The sequence below is a fragment of the Malaclemys terrapin genome, chromosome 13, assembly GCF_027887155.1.
Source record: "Malaclemys terrapin pileata isolate rMalTer1 chromosome 13, rMalTer1.hap1, whole genome shotgun sequence".
Taxonomy (NCBI): Eukaryota; Metazoa; Chordata; order Testudines; family Emydidae; genus Malaclemys; species Malaclemys terrapin.
This window is the reverse complement of record NC_071517.1, coordinates 6,718,839-6,737,829: the sequence shown is the minus strand read 5'-3', so window position 1 is coordinate 6,737,829 and position 18,991 is coordinate 6,718,839. Positions and strand designations below refer to the sequence as shown.

The window sequence follows — 18,991 nt, the reverse complement described above, 5'->3', positions numbered from 1 at the left end:
GCCTGCAGCAGCTTTCTTCATTTTCTGTACAAAGAGATTGGGGGAGGGGGGGAGAGGGAGATCTAGGACACTGTTGAGACAACACTACCTCAAAGGTGCCCAGTGTGTAGCCAGGAAATAAATTACCAGCACTTCTCTGATCTGCAACTGTTTGACTTTTTTTTTTTCTCCCTTTTTCTCCCCCATCTTATTTTTTTTAATTTCCAACTCCTTTCTGTTTATACTCCACTTTATTCCTTCAGTTAAAGGCTCTCCCTCCCACCTCAGAGGTTTTTTTTTTTTTTTTTTATTTGATGTTTGACAACAGTCTTTGAAGATTTTCTACTTCAGAGTAGCTACTGATGGGCTGGTTGTACTACAGAGAGAACAGGCGGGGTTCCTCGGAGTGCGACCAACTGCTCCTGCCGAAGGCAAACGCTAGTGGGAAGGATGTCACTCCATGAGGCCACAGCACTAGCTCATAAAAATCCAGGGCAGGCGATGCCTACTTGCGGTAGTCTCTTCATCCAAACATGGAGACACAACAAGCATAGTGGGGCCAGAAATGGTGCACCAGCTAAAGTGCTTGCACTGCCTGCTAAACATGACTTACCCCTTTTGTCCCTGCTCTGTGTAGAGAACCCACCGTCTTCCTAAGGAAATGACCCCTGTGGAACCAGCAACCTTCGCGGCTGAACTGATCTCCCGGTTGGAAAAGCTGAAGCAAGAGCAAGAAACGATGGATAGTCTGGAGGAGAGGCTACAGCAAATCAAAGAGGTAGGAGGATTAACCCCTCCGGCGCCGGTGTGGTGCTTGGCGCCTGCTGAGCCGACATCTTTCTTGGGGGTGGGAAGGAGCGGCATAGCCTGTCTGCACTTAGTGTAATGGAAGACCGCTTTTCTTTGTAAGCTGTATTTTGCATGCTTTAATGATCTGTCCTCAGTACCGGTGTGTCTGCTGTCCAGCAGCAATGCACGCTCTGCTTTCCCCGCTCGCCTAGTGGGAAGAGCCCCTGTTCCAGTGCAGCTGGCACCCTGTGCTTTTTATTTAGTTCTTACTAATGTTGCACCTTCAAGGAAGAAGAGAAGGAGGGATCAGAGCTACCTGCCAACACGCAGACCAATCGGGAGGCAGCAACCACTCAGCATCAGCAGCACTCGCTCACTCTCCTGCCATCCGGCAGCTACGAGGAGGACCCGCAGGCGATCCTGGATGACCATCTATCGCGAGTGCTGAAGACTCCCGGCTGCCAGTCACCTGGCATGGGGCGGCACAGCCCCCGCTCCCACTCCCCGGACCGCCTCCCGGGAGGCAAGCCACAGCCAAGCCCGGCGTTGCCCGCTGCCTGCACTCTCATCAGTAAAGGATTTATCACCAAGCAGACCACCAAGCACGTCCACCACCACTACATCCACCACCACACCATCCCCAAGACTAAAGAGCAGATAGAAGTCGAGGCAGCACAGCGGGTCCAGTGCTTCTGTCCTGGGGGCAGCGACTCCAACTGCTATTCGAAATGCAAGAGCCACTCGAAAGGGACGGAGCTTCCGCTGGAGCAGTTTGGGTAAGTTACAGGAGTTTATTTTTCAGTAAGAGGGAGGTGGGCTTGATTTAGAAAACCAGGTGGAATTAGCTCCTTAATAACATTGGGAAGTGTGGTCATGACACGAGCCCAGGATATTAACAGTGCCTGCTGGGGGCGGGGAACCCTGTCCCCTGGTATCTCATCCTTAGCAAACCCGGCACGCTGACGAAGAGGAACGGCAAAGTAACAGATGGCGTCGCCCTGCCGGCCGGGGAAGCAGGGCTATCCGCAATGCCCGGGCTCCAGCTACCTGGGGGCGAAGCAGATCGGTCACAGAACGTCTGGCAGTGGATGCTGGAGAGTGAGAGACAAAATAAGCACAAGCCTCATAGGTAAATATACAGCTGTCTACAGCAATATCGCTCCCGGTAAATATTTATATATTACATAGGCTGTCTATTTTTACAATCGCTAAAAACAAATGAGACTCTTTGCTCCTCCGGTTTAATATAAAAGCCATTCTGCAGAACCAGAAAAACCACAAAAATGTCATGTTTTTGGCAGTAAACCCTTTTCATGTTATGACAGACTTTGGGGAGGGAGCGAGCAGAATAGGAGCTGCTATTGAAGTCATATTTTCCAGCTTTTATAAGCCGGTTCCTTTCCTTTCCTCTTCTCTTCCTCCCCCCTGCCCTACTCCGCCCCCCAGCACACAAAGCACAAAGAAGGCCTACAATTTGGAGTCTACCAAAGGGATCCCCAGTGAGCGCCCGGCCCGCCATCACCTGTGGGGGAACAGCAATCACTCACGTGGGGCACAGCCTGCCCACCCGTTCGTCCAGGATCCCACCATGCCCCCGCTGACCCCGCCCAACACCCTCGCCCAACTGGAGGAAGCCTGCCGCAGGCTAGCGGAAGTGTCCAAGCCTCAGAAACAAAGGTAACTACAAAGGGGAATGGCGGGGAGGGGGAGTGAAAAGTCTCCTTAACTTTTCCAGACCTGAGTGCCTCATTTTATTAGTTCTCTCTGAGAGGCAGACGCCCCCTGCAGGGAATGGGTGTGAATCACCAATATGGCTTTCTTTAGGAGGAGCCTTATTTCAGGCTGCTTGTTTCCTTCTTCCCGCAGGCTCCCCGCCATCTCCCAAGGGGCATTACTGGCTGGCAGGCAGGTGAACTTAGCAAGCTAACAGTAGACATCCAGGTAGCTAGAAATTTTATGTGATGTGCATGTAGTCTTGCCTTCCACTGTAGGAAGAGGTCCAGATTTGTAATGGGAGGTGAGAAAGGGGACGCATTGCCACAAAACATATAACTTAAGCCCCGAAGATTAATTGTTTTTGTTTCGTTTTGTTTTGTTTCCCCCCAGTCCTCAATAGTTTGAATTCCACGTTCTGCCTCTCACTATCACAATGTGTTGAATTAGGTTGTTTATCGTGCATTTGGATACGGAAGGGTAAATTAGTCCATAGCATTCTTAATTCTTCCTTTTGATTGTGTTTTGATGCAAAGAGGGAACTTAATGTCCTACAGAAGACTTCAATTAAGAAGATGTATTTTAACTTAATTTTGTTTGTTTGTTTATCCCCCAACTTCAGATGTTCAACCTCAAATCAGCAGAGGGATCGAAACCACTCATCTTCTGTTCAGGGGGGAAATGCCCCTTTTTGCAATGCAAGTCTAACTACAGAAGAGTATGTACATATATACATTCCATGTATTTCCACGGCTTTTAACTATACTTACATTAAATGGATGGCACTTTGAAAATAGAAGACATTTTTATATCTGAAGTTTAGTCTTTCAAACATACTTTTGTTCTCTTTCTTTAAAAAAAAAAAAAAGAGAGAGAGAAATTTTAAAATCTTGTTTCTGGTTCTTTTTAACTTGCATTCCTGTAAAGTGGACAAAGATTGGATTAGTCTAATTACAGGATGGTTCTTTTAACAAGAAATCTGCTACAGAGAGGTCTAAAATGGCCTAAATAATTAAAGTTTTCTTTTTTACCCTCTTCATCTTAAGCAATGAGCAATGTTTGAAGTCCAGACTAAGCCACCTGACTAGAGTCTTTCATTTTTAATTGGTTGACCTTAAATCCACCAGCTGTCTTTGCTAGGAGCTTTTTTTTCTGAAGCCACTCTACAAAGACTTAGAACAAATTAGGAAGACTACATTACTGTGGACTAACACTTTGTGACCTTTTGACATGCCAAGTATACATTGCCTCACAAGTAGTTCTGGATTTAGCTACATGGCATTCATTGCACTGTTACTATTTTGTTATGTAGTAATTTTTTATTATTCTTTAAGAAGTGTTCCTCATTTCAAGTAACAAGGTCCACCTTATTTTTGCCTGGTTGTTCACGGCTACAGTAATGCTACCTGTGCATTCGGGACAAGTCCTCTTAGTGCTTTGAGCAGTTTTTGAATGGCAGGCTTTGAAATTCCAGCAACACCCATTAACGAGTGTATACCTGGAGCGAAATAATTAAACTGTTATTCTCTGCCATATAATTTTTATGAATGAAAATGGTGCGAGTTATCTTTGTGACCTTTGAAGGCCAGACATGAAATAGTTAATTTGGCTTAATGGGAATGTGTTTAGCATAATGGTTAGCGCCCTAACCACTGGGGGTTACTGTTTGAGCCTCAGCAGACCATGTGATCTCTGTCCCTCATCCATAAAATGGGAACAGTTCCCTGTTGCACAGGTGTGCTCTGAGGCATGGTTCATGAATGAGCCTCTTATTATTTGTATTAGCACAGCACCTAGAAGCGGGCCAGGACCCTGTCGTGTTAAGTGCTATACAAACATGGCACATACGTTTGCCTTCATTGCATCGGACTTTCAAATCGAACCTGGCATCAATCTGGTTGCCATTGTCTATAGTAGAAATATTGGATTTCAGTGAAGTCTTTGTTTCCAAATAAGAAACATGCTTTGTTTTTTGTTGCAGTCACAAAGAGCCAAAGAAACTCCCAGTGGTTCATGCCTCCCAGTCCAGCGACTTGGTCGTCACTTATTTTTTTTGTGGAGAAGAAATACCCTACAGGAGGATGTTAAAGGCCCAGAGCCTGACACTTGGGCACTTTAAAGAGCAGCTGAGCAAAAAGGGAAATTATAGGTAAGAATCTCGTGGTTTCTTTCGTCTGCTGAGACTATGAACCAAAATAACCAGCAAATATGTTTCTGCAAACCCGCCCACAAGTAAAAACGTACAGCACCTTTTTCGGGAGGTTGGCTGTACTGGCTCACTCAACTCTCTTCTGTCCTTTTTCTACTCCCCCACCAAAGCCAGGGTGGTTTAGAGAGACAGGCTTGGGTCTATGTTGTTGAACTTGGCTTTGTCTCATGGGTCAGTGAGCTTGGTTGATGTCCCCCCTGATGTCTGTCCCCCAAGAATTGCATAAGAGAACACTGGCCATGGGCAGCTATTGCCTACATGTTGACTCCCACAAAAAGGAAAGATGCTCTTGTGGTTACGGGGTTGGGCTGGGACTCTGAGAGATCTAGGTTCAGTTCCCTCTACCTCTGACTTCCTGCCAGACCTTGAGCTTAATCTATCGGTGGCTCCATTCCCCATCTATAATGGCGATAATGGCACTTCTCCGCCTCACAGGGGCGTTAATGTTTGTGAGGCACTTGGCCTCCTTTGGCAGAGCCTCCACATAAGTAAGGTAGGTTCATTCTGGGGTTGGGGATGTGAGAGATGCTTTCAGGAATTTTGTTTTCAACCTAGTTGAGTTCCTGCAGATGCTCTTGGCCTGTTTCTAAGCGCCTTTCAGTTAGAAATACCAAGCCTTGGAGGATGAATTCCATTGAATGACACTTAAAAAACCAAACAAACCCCGCCCCCCTGTCTTCCCGCTCCTTCTTATAGCCACCCATATGAATATAAGGAATTCTAATGGTCTAAGATTGTGTCTGGTATCTGCGGCTTAGAAGCCAGTTTCCCCTGTTTGCTGTCTTTTTGTAACGTTCATTCCAATTACAGTGGCTTTGTCCTCAGTTATTTTTTACCGTATTAGCCAAACGGATCTGCTCAGTAATGAACTGACCATGTCCTATCGGTTGACGAGGCTCTTTCATCTGTACAAAAGAAACAGCCAGGTTTAAGTATTTTTAAATTTTTGTTTTGAATTCGGCACTCCTCCCAGGTGCCAGAGGGCGCCCTCTGGAGACAGAAGTCACAGAAATGTCAAAATAGTACAACTTTCCCCAGGTGGTCCCACCAGTGAATCTTCACTGGCTTTGAAAGGTCCACTAGAGTCTAGTCACCTGGTGGCTTTCTGTTTTATGTGGATGCTTGTCCAGTGGGGCTGGGGTTTGAGACCCCCATATCCCCCGTCCCTCCCAACTGCCTTCGGATGGCAACAACTTGTAATTGCTACCAACTTGAGCTGGATCTGAACTGGCAACCAAGCAGTGCAAAGGGTGTCTCTCCTATTACCCTGTTCTCTCAACCGTCATTTAGTGCCTCCAGAACATCTCATTCGGTTTCCTATGAAATTCTTTCTTGTGATGCTAGGGTGCTTGAATAGGATATTAAAACTTCTGTGGCCTTAAAGTCCCTGCAGGTGCAATTATTTGTGCCTTGTCAGACTGTAATTACTTTAGAAAATGTTTTTAAGTGACTGACAAGGATGAAACAATGTTTTGCTTAGATCTCTCCCCTTTACACCTGGGTAAAGACAATACAGAAATTTATAAAAGGAACTTGGGTACGTGCCCAGTATTTTATCTTGCACAGACACAAGGTGAAACTAATTACACAAATGTGTGTACCTCCAGGGAATCATTTTGATCTAAGCTTTGACTTTTGGCTGGACTTTGAGTGAAACTGCAGGTGACCTTCAGGGAAGAGGGCCGTGTTACCCAGAGTAGAGTGAGTGTGTGTCTGTCTGTCTGTGCTGGGGAGGCAGTAACTAGACTGCTTTGGTCACATCTGGCATTGATTTCTTTTTAAGGCACACTTAATAAGCATGTCTTTGAAGCTTTTGCCTTTCATTTAATGCACAAAGACATGCATAAATGGTCGACTCTCAAAATTCTTTATTGATTGAATCAGTTTGCAACATGGGTACCTAAAAGCTCTATTATTGCTCCCTTTTCAGTGCCAAAGTCAGGTGTCTGACTATGCAGTGGGATATTCACCCGGCACATTGTGTTTCAGTCTTTTTCTTAAATAAATAAATAAAATTAAAAAATTTTAATGCTGATGGCATTAACACACACACACACACACACACACACACACACACACACAAACTGGGTGGTGTCGGGTAATCTTAACATGGCAGCAGTTCAAAACAGAACAGCAACACCAGGCCTGCTAGATTCTATTGGTGCCAGATGTCAGGGGGGAAAAGGAGAAGCAGAGCTTGCCACATAAAACATGTTTGAATGGAAAGCCCATTTCTGTGAGCAAATAAGTGCAGAGCGACTTGTTTGAAGATGATGTGCGGGAGGATATTGCTTTGCTTCTCTCGCGCGCTCTCTCTCTCTCTCTGTGTGAAATAAGGTTGTAATTATGTAAAAGGTCATAGTGTGTTTTCTTAAATAAAGATTCAGTGTTCAAACAAACACAACATTTTTTTGTAAACCCCAGCAGAGTTTGTTTGTGGGAAGTTATTGGGAAAGCAGGCTGCTCTCTGAAAGAGGGGTGGGGATGGGGAAAGCGGGGAGAAAGTCCTTAAAACTCATTCACATTTTTTTGCCTTTTGGTTTTGTTTTGGGCTTACTGGCTCATGGAATTACAGCTCTGACCTGCACCATTAAAATCAGTGGGAGCTTTGCCATTGACTTTAGTGAGTGTAGGTTCAAACCTTGTATGAAGAACTTAAATAAGAGTTATTTTCATGACCGAACCATTAAAAACACAATGCTGTACATCAGTCCAACTGGGAATGACTTTAAAAAAACCCAAGTAAATGTACCTTGACTAAATGTAGCTGTTTCACTCACCCCTCTTCTCTCCCTACCTAATTTAACTCGCCTTAAAAAATAAATTAAAAACTTCTTGTTACTAGGTGTTTAGTTTTTAAATATTTTTATAGCAAACTCATTATTTTAAAACTGCTAAAGCCCAATCCATGTTTTTAATAAAGTGAAAAATCCAAGTTAAATTTTGGGGAATCCTCCTATAAAAGTTATGACCTTTAACCCTCCAACACCTTGTTTGAAAATTACGGAGCAGGGGATTTTTTTTTTTTTTTTTAAATCTTATCTGATGAGGATTTTCTTTTGCTGGTGATCAGATCACAAAGCGCTTTTTAAAGAGCGCGAGAGAGCAGGGCAGATTGGAGGAGGTGTGTGGTAGCAGACGGGCAGGCTCCTTAAATGCTAACCTTCTGAATGGAAGCCCTTCATTTGTGCATATGCAATTAAGCAGCCTTAGAAGGAAGAATGCTAGAAAAGGGATAAAAGGAACCTTTAATCAAGAAGCTGAACGGTCTAATTCGGGATAATAGAGGGGTCCTTACTGTTTGACACAAGAGGGGTGGGGGCACTTTTTGTCTGGGTGAGCATTGGCTTCATGATCTAACGACCCAGAGCAAAAGAGAAGGAATGCAGGACACTTCTACTTGACCTTCCAGTGTCAAATATTGCAAGCTTGACCAAGATTGCTCTTTGCATGCGACCAGTAGGAAGCATCCGAGAACAAACACAGCCATATCTGTGGATGCATGGTTTTAGTTTTGTTAAATGCAAGGCACCCTGTTTCACAAACTGGACTAAGGGAGAAGTGCCACATACTTAGTCTTGTTTTGCAGAAAGCATGTGACAGACTTTGAGTTACTGTTTTTTTGGTTTTTTTTTTCCTAAAGAGCCTTTTTTAATAAAAGCTTCTCAATGCCATATTGTGCCCCAGAATTTATGCATGAAAGAAAGGAGAACAAAAACTAGTTTTTTATTTTGTTAAGTAAGATGTTTGGCCAGAGTTTGCTCTGCTTTTTATTTTCTCCTGTTGAAAATATCTGCTGCCAACATGTATAACTTGTTCAAGGCGCACTGTCCCTGAGGTGCCCTATTTTATTAAGTAGTATACTCCATTCCTTTGCTCTTGTTCCTCAAACGCTGCTTGGGCTGGCTGCAGTTGCATCCATTCTAAATCGAATATTGGCAGATGCATGCAAACAGATCACTTGTGAGTTATGGAGGATTTTAATGGTATTGGACTTTCTTGGTTATCTTGTTACGCTCATGTGAAAGGAGAATTGGACCCTTTGTTGGAAATGTTTGCTGCTGTTATCTAAAAAGAATTGTAAAGTAACACTTCATTATTTAAACTGCTTCCTCCCCCCCCCTTCTCCCTCAGGTATTATTTCAAAAAAGCAAGCGATGAATTTGACTGTGGTGCAGTTTTTGAAGAAATTTGGGAAGACGACACAATTCTGCCCATGTATGAAGGAAGGATTCTTGGGAAAGTAGAGAGGATTGATTGATGGCATCTGTGTTTCTTTAACGCAACCTAAGCTAAAGATGTCTTTGGACACGCAACAACAACAAAAACTTTGAAGGAAAGTTTTGAACCAATGAAGAAGAAAGTGAGGCCTATGAAGACTTTGCCAAATTAGCCTTAGAGGAAAAAAAAATGGCATTTATTATTCATGAGTTGGGTACTGAGATGATAAAAAAAACAACAACCCTGAACTATTTATTAAAAACATGACCACTGTTGGCTATTGAAGATGCAGACCATGTTTGAGAGACTTCCATACATAATATATGACTTCCTGGGGATCTGAAATCTATGGACTAAGAGAAACTGTGTATAGCTTACCTTACCAGTAATCCTTATTGATATTTATTGAACAGTCTGTTTTCCCTTAAGTCCAGTTTATGGATATGCTGCTTTAACAATGGTGAAAAGAGGGGTTGTGGGGGGAGAGGGGGAAAGAGTTGAAGGGGTTATTTTTTATGTCCCACAAGCTACAACTTGGGAGTTCAGCTCTAGGAGTGCATTAATAATTTCTACCACTTTAAAGGGATTGGGGTGGGGGTGGGGGAATTATGCTGTGCCCAATATTTCTCCAAATGAAGATAAAATTCTTTTCTAAAGAAATAATAATTTAAAAAAATGGTCCTGCCATTCACTCATTTAGAGATTGGTGCATTTTAATCTAAGCTGCTCTAATGTGTAATAAAGGTCTTTAAGTGTTAAATATGTTAGATGCAATATAGGAACAGCAATTGGTTTCTGTCCCTGGGTGGTGAGGCTTTTTCTTTTTGTTGCTCTCATTGTGTGGGACTCCATGTTCTGTCCAGTGCCTATCTTTCGCAAGGCAGACTACAGCCAATCCCAAACCGAGGAGGAGGGCCGTAAGAGAAGCCAGTTTTCATTTACATTGTTAACACACCAAAAGGACACATTGCAAAAGCCAGGTTAAAACCCAGATGTGTATTCCACATAGCTAGCTAGCCTTTTATTTTGTTGGTAATTCTACTTCAATGTTAGCACATCTTGTATTTAAACTACATTCATATATGACAGGGTGAATTTTCTGATGCGTTTTTTGGTCTTACCTAAATGACACCCATTCAAGCCAATGGGAGTTGTGGGTGAAGCTCCTTGCAACACTTTGAAAAGTTTCCTCGTGTGAGTGGGTGTGCGTGCATGAGTGTGTGTGTGAGTGGGTGTGCGTGTGTTGGGACAAAGCAACCCTTTTCCAAGAAAGACCTTGCATTTCTACATTTGGGTTTTGTGTTGATTAACTTAATCTGTGCATTCTGTTTGCCATTGCTACTTTGTATAATACGTCTGTATATATTGTAGAAAATGTATGGTGGAAAAAATAATAATACACTATCTCTAGTGTTTGAAAATTTATTCAGTACAGTACCTGTGCCGGCATGGTGTTACTTTGCCATGTGTTGCCCTATATTCAGGGTTCAAGCTTTCCCTTGTTTGTTTAAGGGGTTTATGTATAAATATATTTTATGCCTTTTATTACAAGTCCTGTACTCATGACTTTTGCCATGGCATTTTGTTCTACTTATACTGTAAATTATGCATTATAAAGAGTTTCATTTAAAGAAAATTACTTGGTACAATAATTATTGTAATTAAGAGATGTAGCCTTTATTAAAATTTTATATTTTTCAAATTAATATGGTCTGGTTTTTAATGTCTTAGGTTTATGGTTTTGAATGATGGTAGCACCTCAAGGCCCGGACTGAGCTCTGGTCCCCATTGTGTTTATGGGCTATCCCTGGCCTGGATAGCTTGCAATCTAAATAGACAAGACGGACAAAGAGTCAGGGAGAGGAACTATTACTCTTATGAGACACAGTAAGGGCTAAAATTTTCACACACACAACCGTAAGTCCCAGTTTCAAAAGTAACTTGAGTACTTAGGAGTTTAAGGCCTTGGCTACACTCAGGACTTCCCAGCGCTGTGAGAGCTCTCTCGCAGCACTGTAAGTACTCCACCTCTCCGAGGGGAATAGCGTGCAGCGCTGCGAGCGAGCGTGCAGCGCTGCAGGCACTGATTACACTGGTGCTTTACAGCGCTGTACTCACTGCGCTCGGGGGGGAGGGGGTCGTTTTCACACGCCTGAGCGCAGCAAGTTGCAGTGCTCTACAGCGCCAGTGTAGCCAAGGCCTTGGGGGAGTGGGGAGGACGCTCCAGAAAGTTAAGGCAAATTAACTAAAGGTGTGAAGTCAACCTGCATCAATCAAAGCCTATTAATCCCCGATGTAGATGTCTCATTCAGGAGGAAAGTGGCCTTAGATTGCTGTAACTTAATCCTCCTCCAGGTATAGAAGATCAGGGTTGGAAGGGACCTTAGGAGGTCATCTAGTCCAACCTGCTCAAAGCAGGACTAATTTCCCAACTGTTTTTTTGCCCCAGCTCCCTAAATGGCCCCCTCAAGGATTGAACTCTCAACCCTGGGTTTAGCAAGCCAATGCTCAAACCACTGAGGTAGTAAATCTCATTGCCTAAATCCCACTTTTTTTTTTTTCACTTTTCACTCAGCGATTTAGGAGCCCACGGGAGTTGTTCCAAGGTCCCACAAGAAGTCTCTGACAGAGCCAAGAATTGAATCCAGATTACCTGACTGCCAGTCTGATGCTTTAACCACAAGCTCCTCTTCTCTCATGTTATGGTGCAGAAACTTGTTTTAGGGATGAACAAGCCTCATTAGGCCCTATTCATCCCTGGTGGAAGTTATTGGTTTCAGTAGCATTACACCAAGGATGAATCTGACTCCAAGCAATCACCGACAAGCCTCCAAGTCTCATGCAAGTAGCTCTTGAAGAGTGATCATGGGAATGCCTTTGGCCCGTTGTGTTAGTAACTGAAGCCTAATCTTTTTCTTTTTGATACACCTGTGGCACCTATTGCTTTTTCCCCCACCCTCTTTTTTTTTTTTTTTTTTCCATGTAGTTTAAAGTATCTGGGTTGTTTTGTGTGTATGAAAAGACTTCATTTAAAACATCAGTAAAACTTCTATCAAAGGGCTCAACTACATACCGAGTACACAGAACTAAGAACTGAATCCTTCAGTTAAAAAATAAAAAAAGCTGCAGGCGCTCTTGCACATTTAAATGCCTGGTGTCTTTTATATTAAACACCTTTTGAAGTTCATGGGGTTCATCTTAATTGATAAGCTGGACATAACGGATGGGTAGGGAGACGTCAGCAACATGGGGGAAGAAAGGTGTGTTTTTTTCCTTCCCCATTCTACCATCAAAAGTTAGGAACTTCAGCACTGCACAGTAATATTATTTTTCTTCTGCTATTAAAATGAGTCACACTGTGCCTAATTCTTCTTGGGAAGATAAATGTGTTTGAGGCTGCTTGAAGTCATTCACTGCCAGACGAGCCTTTGCATCTTTTTATCAATGTTCCAAAATACTCACCTCTGTTGTTTTTTTTTCCCGGATGTCTGTAGAAACAAAAAATAAAACGGCTTCAAATACATGGCAGGCCGTTTAGCAGAGATGAAAGAGTATTTGAACAGTCTTTTAAAAATGAATGAAAAGTGAATACTCTTCTGTTTCAATGATAAGTGGGATGTGGAGATCATTAGACACCACCTTAATGTGACACTTTGAAAGTGTTCAGCTACCTTGACTTGTTCAGAAACCTTGTTTTGAACTTGTCCCAGGGGCCAGACAACCTAGCCACAAATGTGCCCATGAAATGAGAGACCAGCATGAGCAAGGGCTGTCTACATGAGAAAGTTGTGCTGCTCTAACTTAATGGGTGAATTTAAGGCAATCTAATTAAACTGGTAGCTGGGTGCCATACAAGCTTTACCTCACCACACCACGGTGGGAAGTGCACTGACAAGAGCCAGATTTTTAATGGTATTTAGGGGTCACGTGACTTGTCTCAGATCACACGGGATGTCTGGCACAGCAGGGACTGGACCTTCCCAAGTCCTAGGCTAGTGTCCTAATGACACAACCAGCCATCTTTGCCTGCACTGCCTTCAATGCTGTGCTTGCAGCTCAGGTCGGCCTATGTATGCTAGCTTTAATTTAGCTATCATGGGTAACTATAGCAGTGAAGACATGGGCAGTGTGGGTTATCGATACCAGTACGTACCTAGGGACCCAGTGGATGTGTACACCTCACACTGCTGTATGCTCACCGTTATTTTTAGCTATGCTAGTACCAGCAGAGCTAGCACGGGGCTGCCTACCCGGGCTGCAGGTGCACCTCTGATTTATAGACATACCAAAGTAAGACTTTCTACCAGTGGCTTATATTGGGTTAGCTTAAGAAGGCTGTTAAGAACAGGTTTAACTCAATCAAAAGAAGCTGCTCATACTGAAGTAAGTGCATCTTCCGCAGTTTAACAGTATCAGTTTGAATGCAGCTTCAAGTTATGCCAGGGCAGCTTTCTTGTGTCTTTGACTGGTGAACTGACCCCACACACACAAACTCCTGCCAAAGGCTAGTCCCGGGTAGTTGCTGGGCTGGTTTGAAGAGTCACTGATGCTAGTTAGCCAACGTGATTTAGTATAGCCACCCTCCCTGGCCAGATTTTTTGGGGGGCCCGGGGGTGGGGTTGTTCCCAAAGGGGTAGTGTCTTGTACGAAACATTTTTCTGCAAAAACAAGCCCCCAGCTATGGTGCCCACAGACTACACGGTGCAGACACAACTGCTCTACACACTTAAAGCATATGAATACTTAGTACTCACTGAGCTTTTTCCAGGTTTAGCGCATGCCAGAATTAAACATTCATTAAACCTCGTGACACCCCAGTGACGTAGGTGAAGCCAGAATGTGCTAAACTACAGTGTGGTTTATAATTGGTGGTGCGGCCAGGGCAACTGCCCCAGTCTGTAGCTCAAGAACACTTCAAAGGGAGTTCTGGGCCTGCTGTAAGGTGGTTTGTGTTCCAACAAAAATAAGGAACTTGGTTACAACGTCATTAAAATGTGTAGCTAGAACTGTAACGGTCTCCTATAGCTGAGCTAAATAACCAAGTTATGATCCTAGGCTTTGGTCTGGTACTAAAACACAGTTAAAGGCCTGGCCATGCGACACATTTTAATTGTATTGCCTCGCCATTTTGTTCTGTTGTGGTTGTAGTGTGGAGTTGCCCTTCAAGAAGATGCTGGGACTGTGGAGTTTGGTCACAGTGGGCATGTTCTCACTGATGGCATAATGTCCCTGGGACCCTTTGGCAGAGAAGCCTGCTTCTTCAGGTGCATGACAACGGCAACAGCTGCTGCTAAGGATCAGACTTGAGATAGATGGTCCGGCACTTCATGAACTGTATCATACATTAGACAGGTGCTCCTTATCTTGCAGGCCCAGATAAACAGTAAGCATGACATTCATTCTATGAGCGCTCTCCATTCTGTTGGACACAGGAAGCAGAGCAGAGAAAATATGTAGCATCCCTTCCTCCTCCAAATAGCCTGGAAGGGGCAAGGAGGAAACACTTCTGATGCTCTTCCAGGAGCGAGGATAGCCCATGCACTAGACAAATATAAAATAATCATGGTACAGCACATTGCTTTGCAGCAGAAGTTCAGCACATGAAACTGACCCATGATAGTACAACAGCATTACAAACATGGTAACACTGGGTCTGTGTCTCTTTAGTTCGAGGTGGATGAGGATCGCTGCATTAGAGAACACGTGACCTTAGCTCCGAGGAGCCGAGAAGACAGTATTTCAAGTGTGAGTAACTGGAGGGTAACCAGGCTCTTCTTTGACCTATGACTGTGAATACTTTAAATGTGTGGTCCAAGCGGGTCTACTATTGCTAATAGCATGCATGTTTTGGTGGCTATGTAGTCCATTAGTGACTGTGTGTTACAGGTCTCCCTCTGTGCTGAAGCCACATAGGCTGAGAGTTGTTACAGCCCCCACCTCTATAGCTCAAGCTGGAGCTCATGCTTTTAGCGCTGGTGCTGACACTGTGGGTGCTCCGGGGAAAAAAATAGTGGGTGCTCAGCACCCACGGGTGGCCCCACCGATCAGCTCCTCCTCTTCCCCGCGAGCACCTCTTGCCTGCTGGTGATCAGCTGTTCAGCGGTGTGCAGGAGGGCTGGGGAGGAGCAGAGGCAAGAAGAGGCGGAGCAAGAGCAGGGGGGTGGGAGAGGACAGGAAGAGGTGGGGCCTTAGGAGAAGGAATGGAGTGGGGGCGGGGCCAGTGGTGGAGTGGGGGGTCGATCACCCTCCGGGAAATTAGAAAGTCGGCACCTATGCTCTGGAGGGCTCTGGTGTGTTGGCTATGGGGAAGGCCCTCACATACGTACTACGCGGGGGGGGAGAGGGGGGGGGGTCAGTCGTCAGACGCAGCATGTTATCATCATTTCAGGGTCAATGATGCAAGGGCTGACCAGCTGGCTTCACGAAATCATTTTCTAAAACAGGCCTCCCTCATCCAACCTGTATTTCTGACTCTGAGGATAAACAGGAAACAAAAGCCAGTCAGCTCCTTGGTTTAGCTGTCAAACAGATAGGCCCAAGAGCAAGCGAGTGTTCTTATTAATGACATATGTACTGTGAAGCATTTGTTCCCTTGCTTGTGATGGATTAAATATTCAGTATTACTAATGCCAAAAAAGTTCAAATCTCATCAGTCAGAGCCTCCCCCCCCCCCCCCCCCGATGCATGAGCTTGGTCCCCCCCAATAACATGAGATTAAAAATATAGATCTATTAACTCACATTGGTGGGGCTGTTTTTTGCATGCTCCATGCCCTTACAGTGTTGTCAACGCACGCAAATTTATAGCGGCTGAAACGCTTTTGGCCACTGCTGCAGGACTGCTCACTAGAAGACCCACCTGACATCAAATTATACACCTTTGTGTAGAAGTGCACACAGCTGAATCACGTGCTCCCCTCAGGACGTGGGGGAAGGTCCTTCTAGCGTCTCCTAACACCTCCTTCCCCGCATGCCAATTTATTATTCATGCACTCCTCAGCCCCACATCAATGCTGCGCCAGCCGGCCCCACATTTGCCTGTCCCTAGCTACACATCAATGCTGTGTTGCCTTTCTCCCCACCCCCACCACACAAGAGTTAATTACGCAACCTCTGCCCCATCTATTGCAGCCGTAAAGGATCTTCAAACCTCCCCCATCCCAGCCATCAAGGTAAGCAGGGCCAGCCAGGATCTTCCTCTTTCCCTGTCCAGGGCTGGTGTTGCAGGGCTAAAGCTGAGGCGCTGGGAATGGGGAGAAGGGAGAAGAATCTCACTGAGCTGCTGGGGGGGTCCTTCTGCTCCCTCCTCCCTCAACCCCTCTTGCGAACATGGAATCAGCTGCTTCCCAAAACCCAAACAATCTGTCAGTTCCTGGTTGGGGGGGCAGGGAAGAGTTCAGCCTGCAGTTTGCCACGGGTGTGGTTGGCTGGTCTTCCTCCAGAGGCGGGGAAGTGGGGCTGGCAGCCATTCAGTGGGGTTTTCCCTTTGGCTGGGCTGAAAAAATCGCTGGAGGCCTCACCAGATCATCTGCAGCAGGGGCTGAATTCATGACAGTTGGCAGCACTGTGCTAGTAGACATTTGGGGCCTACGTTTCTGGGGTGTCGGGCACCCAAAAACCCTATTGAACTCAACAGGCGTGGCACATGCTCAGCGCCTTCAAAAGTCAGCCCATAATTAATCTTTTAGTCACTATTAAAATGTTAGTCATAGAGCTAATGAGACAAAAAGCTTATTAGGCCCATCAAGGCTCTCCCCTTGCTTATACGGGGGTGTACCCTGCAGCTCATTGGCTAGGGGTTTGCCACAGTACCATCCACTGGACGCTCACAGAGGCCCTTGAATTAAGCTTCACCGTTCTCCCCTATGTGGTAGATAAGCACTAACCCCATTTTACGAGACAGGTAACTGAAGCACAACTTGGTTAAGTGCCCTGCTCAGTGTCCTGCCGCCACTCTGTAGTAGAGGCTGGAATAGAAGAACCAAGACTTCCCAATCCTTCCATCCCATGCTTTATGCACAAGAGCCTCCTTTCCCCATTTAAAATGACCCAGCGCATGAGGGAGGGGGGGTTTCTCACTTTATCCTCGCACTGTTTTCGATAAACCCACTTCCCGTAGGCAAGTGCCATGCGTGCAACAGTTAATTTTCATGGGCACCTATCAGGCTGGAGGATCTCTCTAACTGTGGAAATTTCGTCTCACTCCACCAATCCCATTGCAACTCTCCCCACCCTTCACCCTTCTTTTTCAGTCCCTTCATTAAATCTTTTTCTAAAACAGTTTATTCCCTTCAAGTTATGATTCAGATGTATCCCTGGATTAGGCTGAGGAAACCTATTGTGTTCACATTTTGCTTGGCTTGTGTAAGAGCTTCATTTTCTGTTCTTTCACTTTCCATTAACATCACATTAATGAAGCTAAATCAAACACACACATCCATCCATTTCACAACAGTAGAAACCAAACCCTGGATTCATTTTAGAAAAATACCAGGGATATCGTGTCTTTAAAATAAGAATCATATTCCAGCACTCTCAAACATTTTCTCTATTAATCATCCTGCCCAGGAAACACCCACACAAAGGAGGATCTGACTGGCTGAAGAACTATTTAAAGCAAATCCTTTTCTCTATCCCCCCCATCCTCCAACCCCCAGAAAAAAAAAAAAGATCAGAGTAGTTATGGGTATAGAAATCAGCCCTAGTTTGGGTTCTTTGAATTCCACAAGACACTGGTGATGTCCTCGATTTCTGTGAGTGATTTCGTTGATGAATGTGTGGGCACTGGCTGCTTCTTGTCCTAAACTTCCTTAGACAGCATTGTACTCCTTGGCTCTCTAGCCATTTCTTCCTTTACACTTTATTTCATTAGGACATTAATAATAATGGTTTAAAAAGTCCTGATCTGCATTTCCACGGCTTTAAACTACATGCGCCGTAAAACTGCAGACTCCCCTGTTAGATTATATGAATGCTCGGATACATTTAGGCTGCAGGGATCTTGAAATCACGTAGTGAGAGGATGTTAATTTTGGACACCAGGTCTAAGTAGTTGCATAGTTTAAGACAGTCTCTGCTGACCTCCCTGGGCAAGGCACCTCTTCTCTTTCACAAGAGAATCTATCTATTGGCAAGGCAGTCCATTAACTCTCACCTTCCATAGTTCAGTGGTTCTACTTGATAAGATTTGATGGGAAGAAATTTTTCAGCAACCAGAAAGAACCTCTGGGATTTCTAGCTTTCAACATTTGTCTTGGGCCCTACAGGAGTCTGGAATGCTTCTGAACCCTACAGTTCATTCATCTTTGAGAGCGCCACAGGTTCACTCATAATGTGCAGGCTACCAGTACATCCTTCTAATCTGTAGTCAGAACACTTTTAGCTACTTGCTTCCGCAGATAGCAACAGCACCTTACCAAATCATCTATAGCTGTTGTTCTTTCCAAAGCAAGGTCACGGGCACCTTCTCTGGTTAGGGCAAAGGTCCTATTTAATTGTTACACTCAAGGAGGTTAATGAAGCCAACTGGGATGATACCTTATAGGCCTAGTAGGCCATTATAATAATTATTGTCTTCAGCCACTGGTGCAATGACTCAAAGTGTTTTCTCATCCTCTCAAGCAACCTTGGTATATTTGGAGGGAGGAGAATATGGGAAGGCGGTTAGACCACTTGTGGTGGCATCCAGATTGGCTGCTGTACAAGGAGTTGCTAAAATCCTCCAGTACCACAGCTGGTGAGGACCCTGCCAGCAGATCTGTTCCAGGCAGTGTACTGTTTCGAGAATATGGATTGCTTTCTCTTGGCAGGCGAGATGAACGGTTCTCACAGAGCAGAGTCCTCTATCTCCTTTGGGGACAATGCCAGGAAGATTCTGGTCAGACTGACCGGCTGCGGTGGATCTGTCTTTGGAAGAGGTTAAAGGAAACATACATTATCTCTGGCAGGGCAGGGAGTTCTCCATCCTTTCATGGCCTTTTAACCCTGCTCACTGCGTTTTGGTCATTTTCTTTCAGAGTGGTTCTAGAAGTGCAGGGGGAAATGGACAACTGGCCCTCTTGACTAGTAAAGCCAGGGCAGG

The 18,991-nt window shown here is 44.8% G+C and overlaps 1 protein-coding gene across 2 annotated transcripts in view; it reads left to right on the top strand.

The window, feature by feature from the left end:
* Positions 1 to 10,611, top strand: part of AXIN2 (axin 2) — a 29,624-nt gene extending 19,013 nt beyond the window's left edge. For both annotated transcript variants that reach the window (XM_054048059.1, XM_054048061.1), the window contains exons 5-11: positions 617 to 757; positions 1,057 to 1,544; positions 1,715 to 1,897; positions 2,215 to 2,445; positions 3,104 to 3,199; positions 4,463 to 4,630; positions 8,825 to 10,611. In XM_054048059.1, coding sequence (XP_053904034.1) covers positions 617 to 757; positions 1,057 to 1,544; positions 1,715 to 1,897; positions 2,215 to 2,445; positions 3,104 to 3,199; positions 4,463 to 4,630; positions 8,825 to 8,951 — 1,434 coding nt within the window. In that variant the 3' untranslated portion in view covers positions 8,952 to 10,611. The remainder of the gene's footprint in view (positions 1 to 616; positions 758 to 1,056; positions 1,545 to 1,714; positions 1,898 to 2,214; positions 2,446 to 3,103; positions 3,200 to 4,462; positions 4,631 to 8,824) is intronic.
* Positions 10,612 to 18,991: the final 8,380 nt, after the last annotated feature.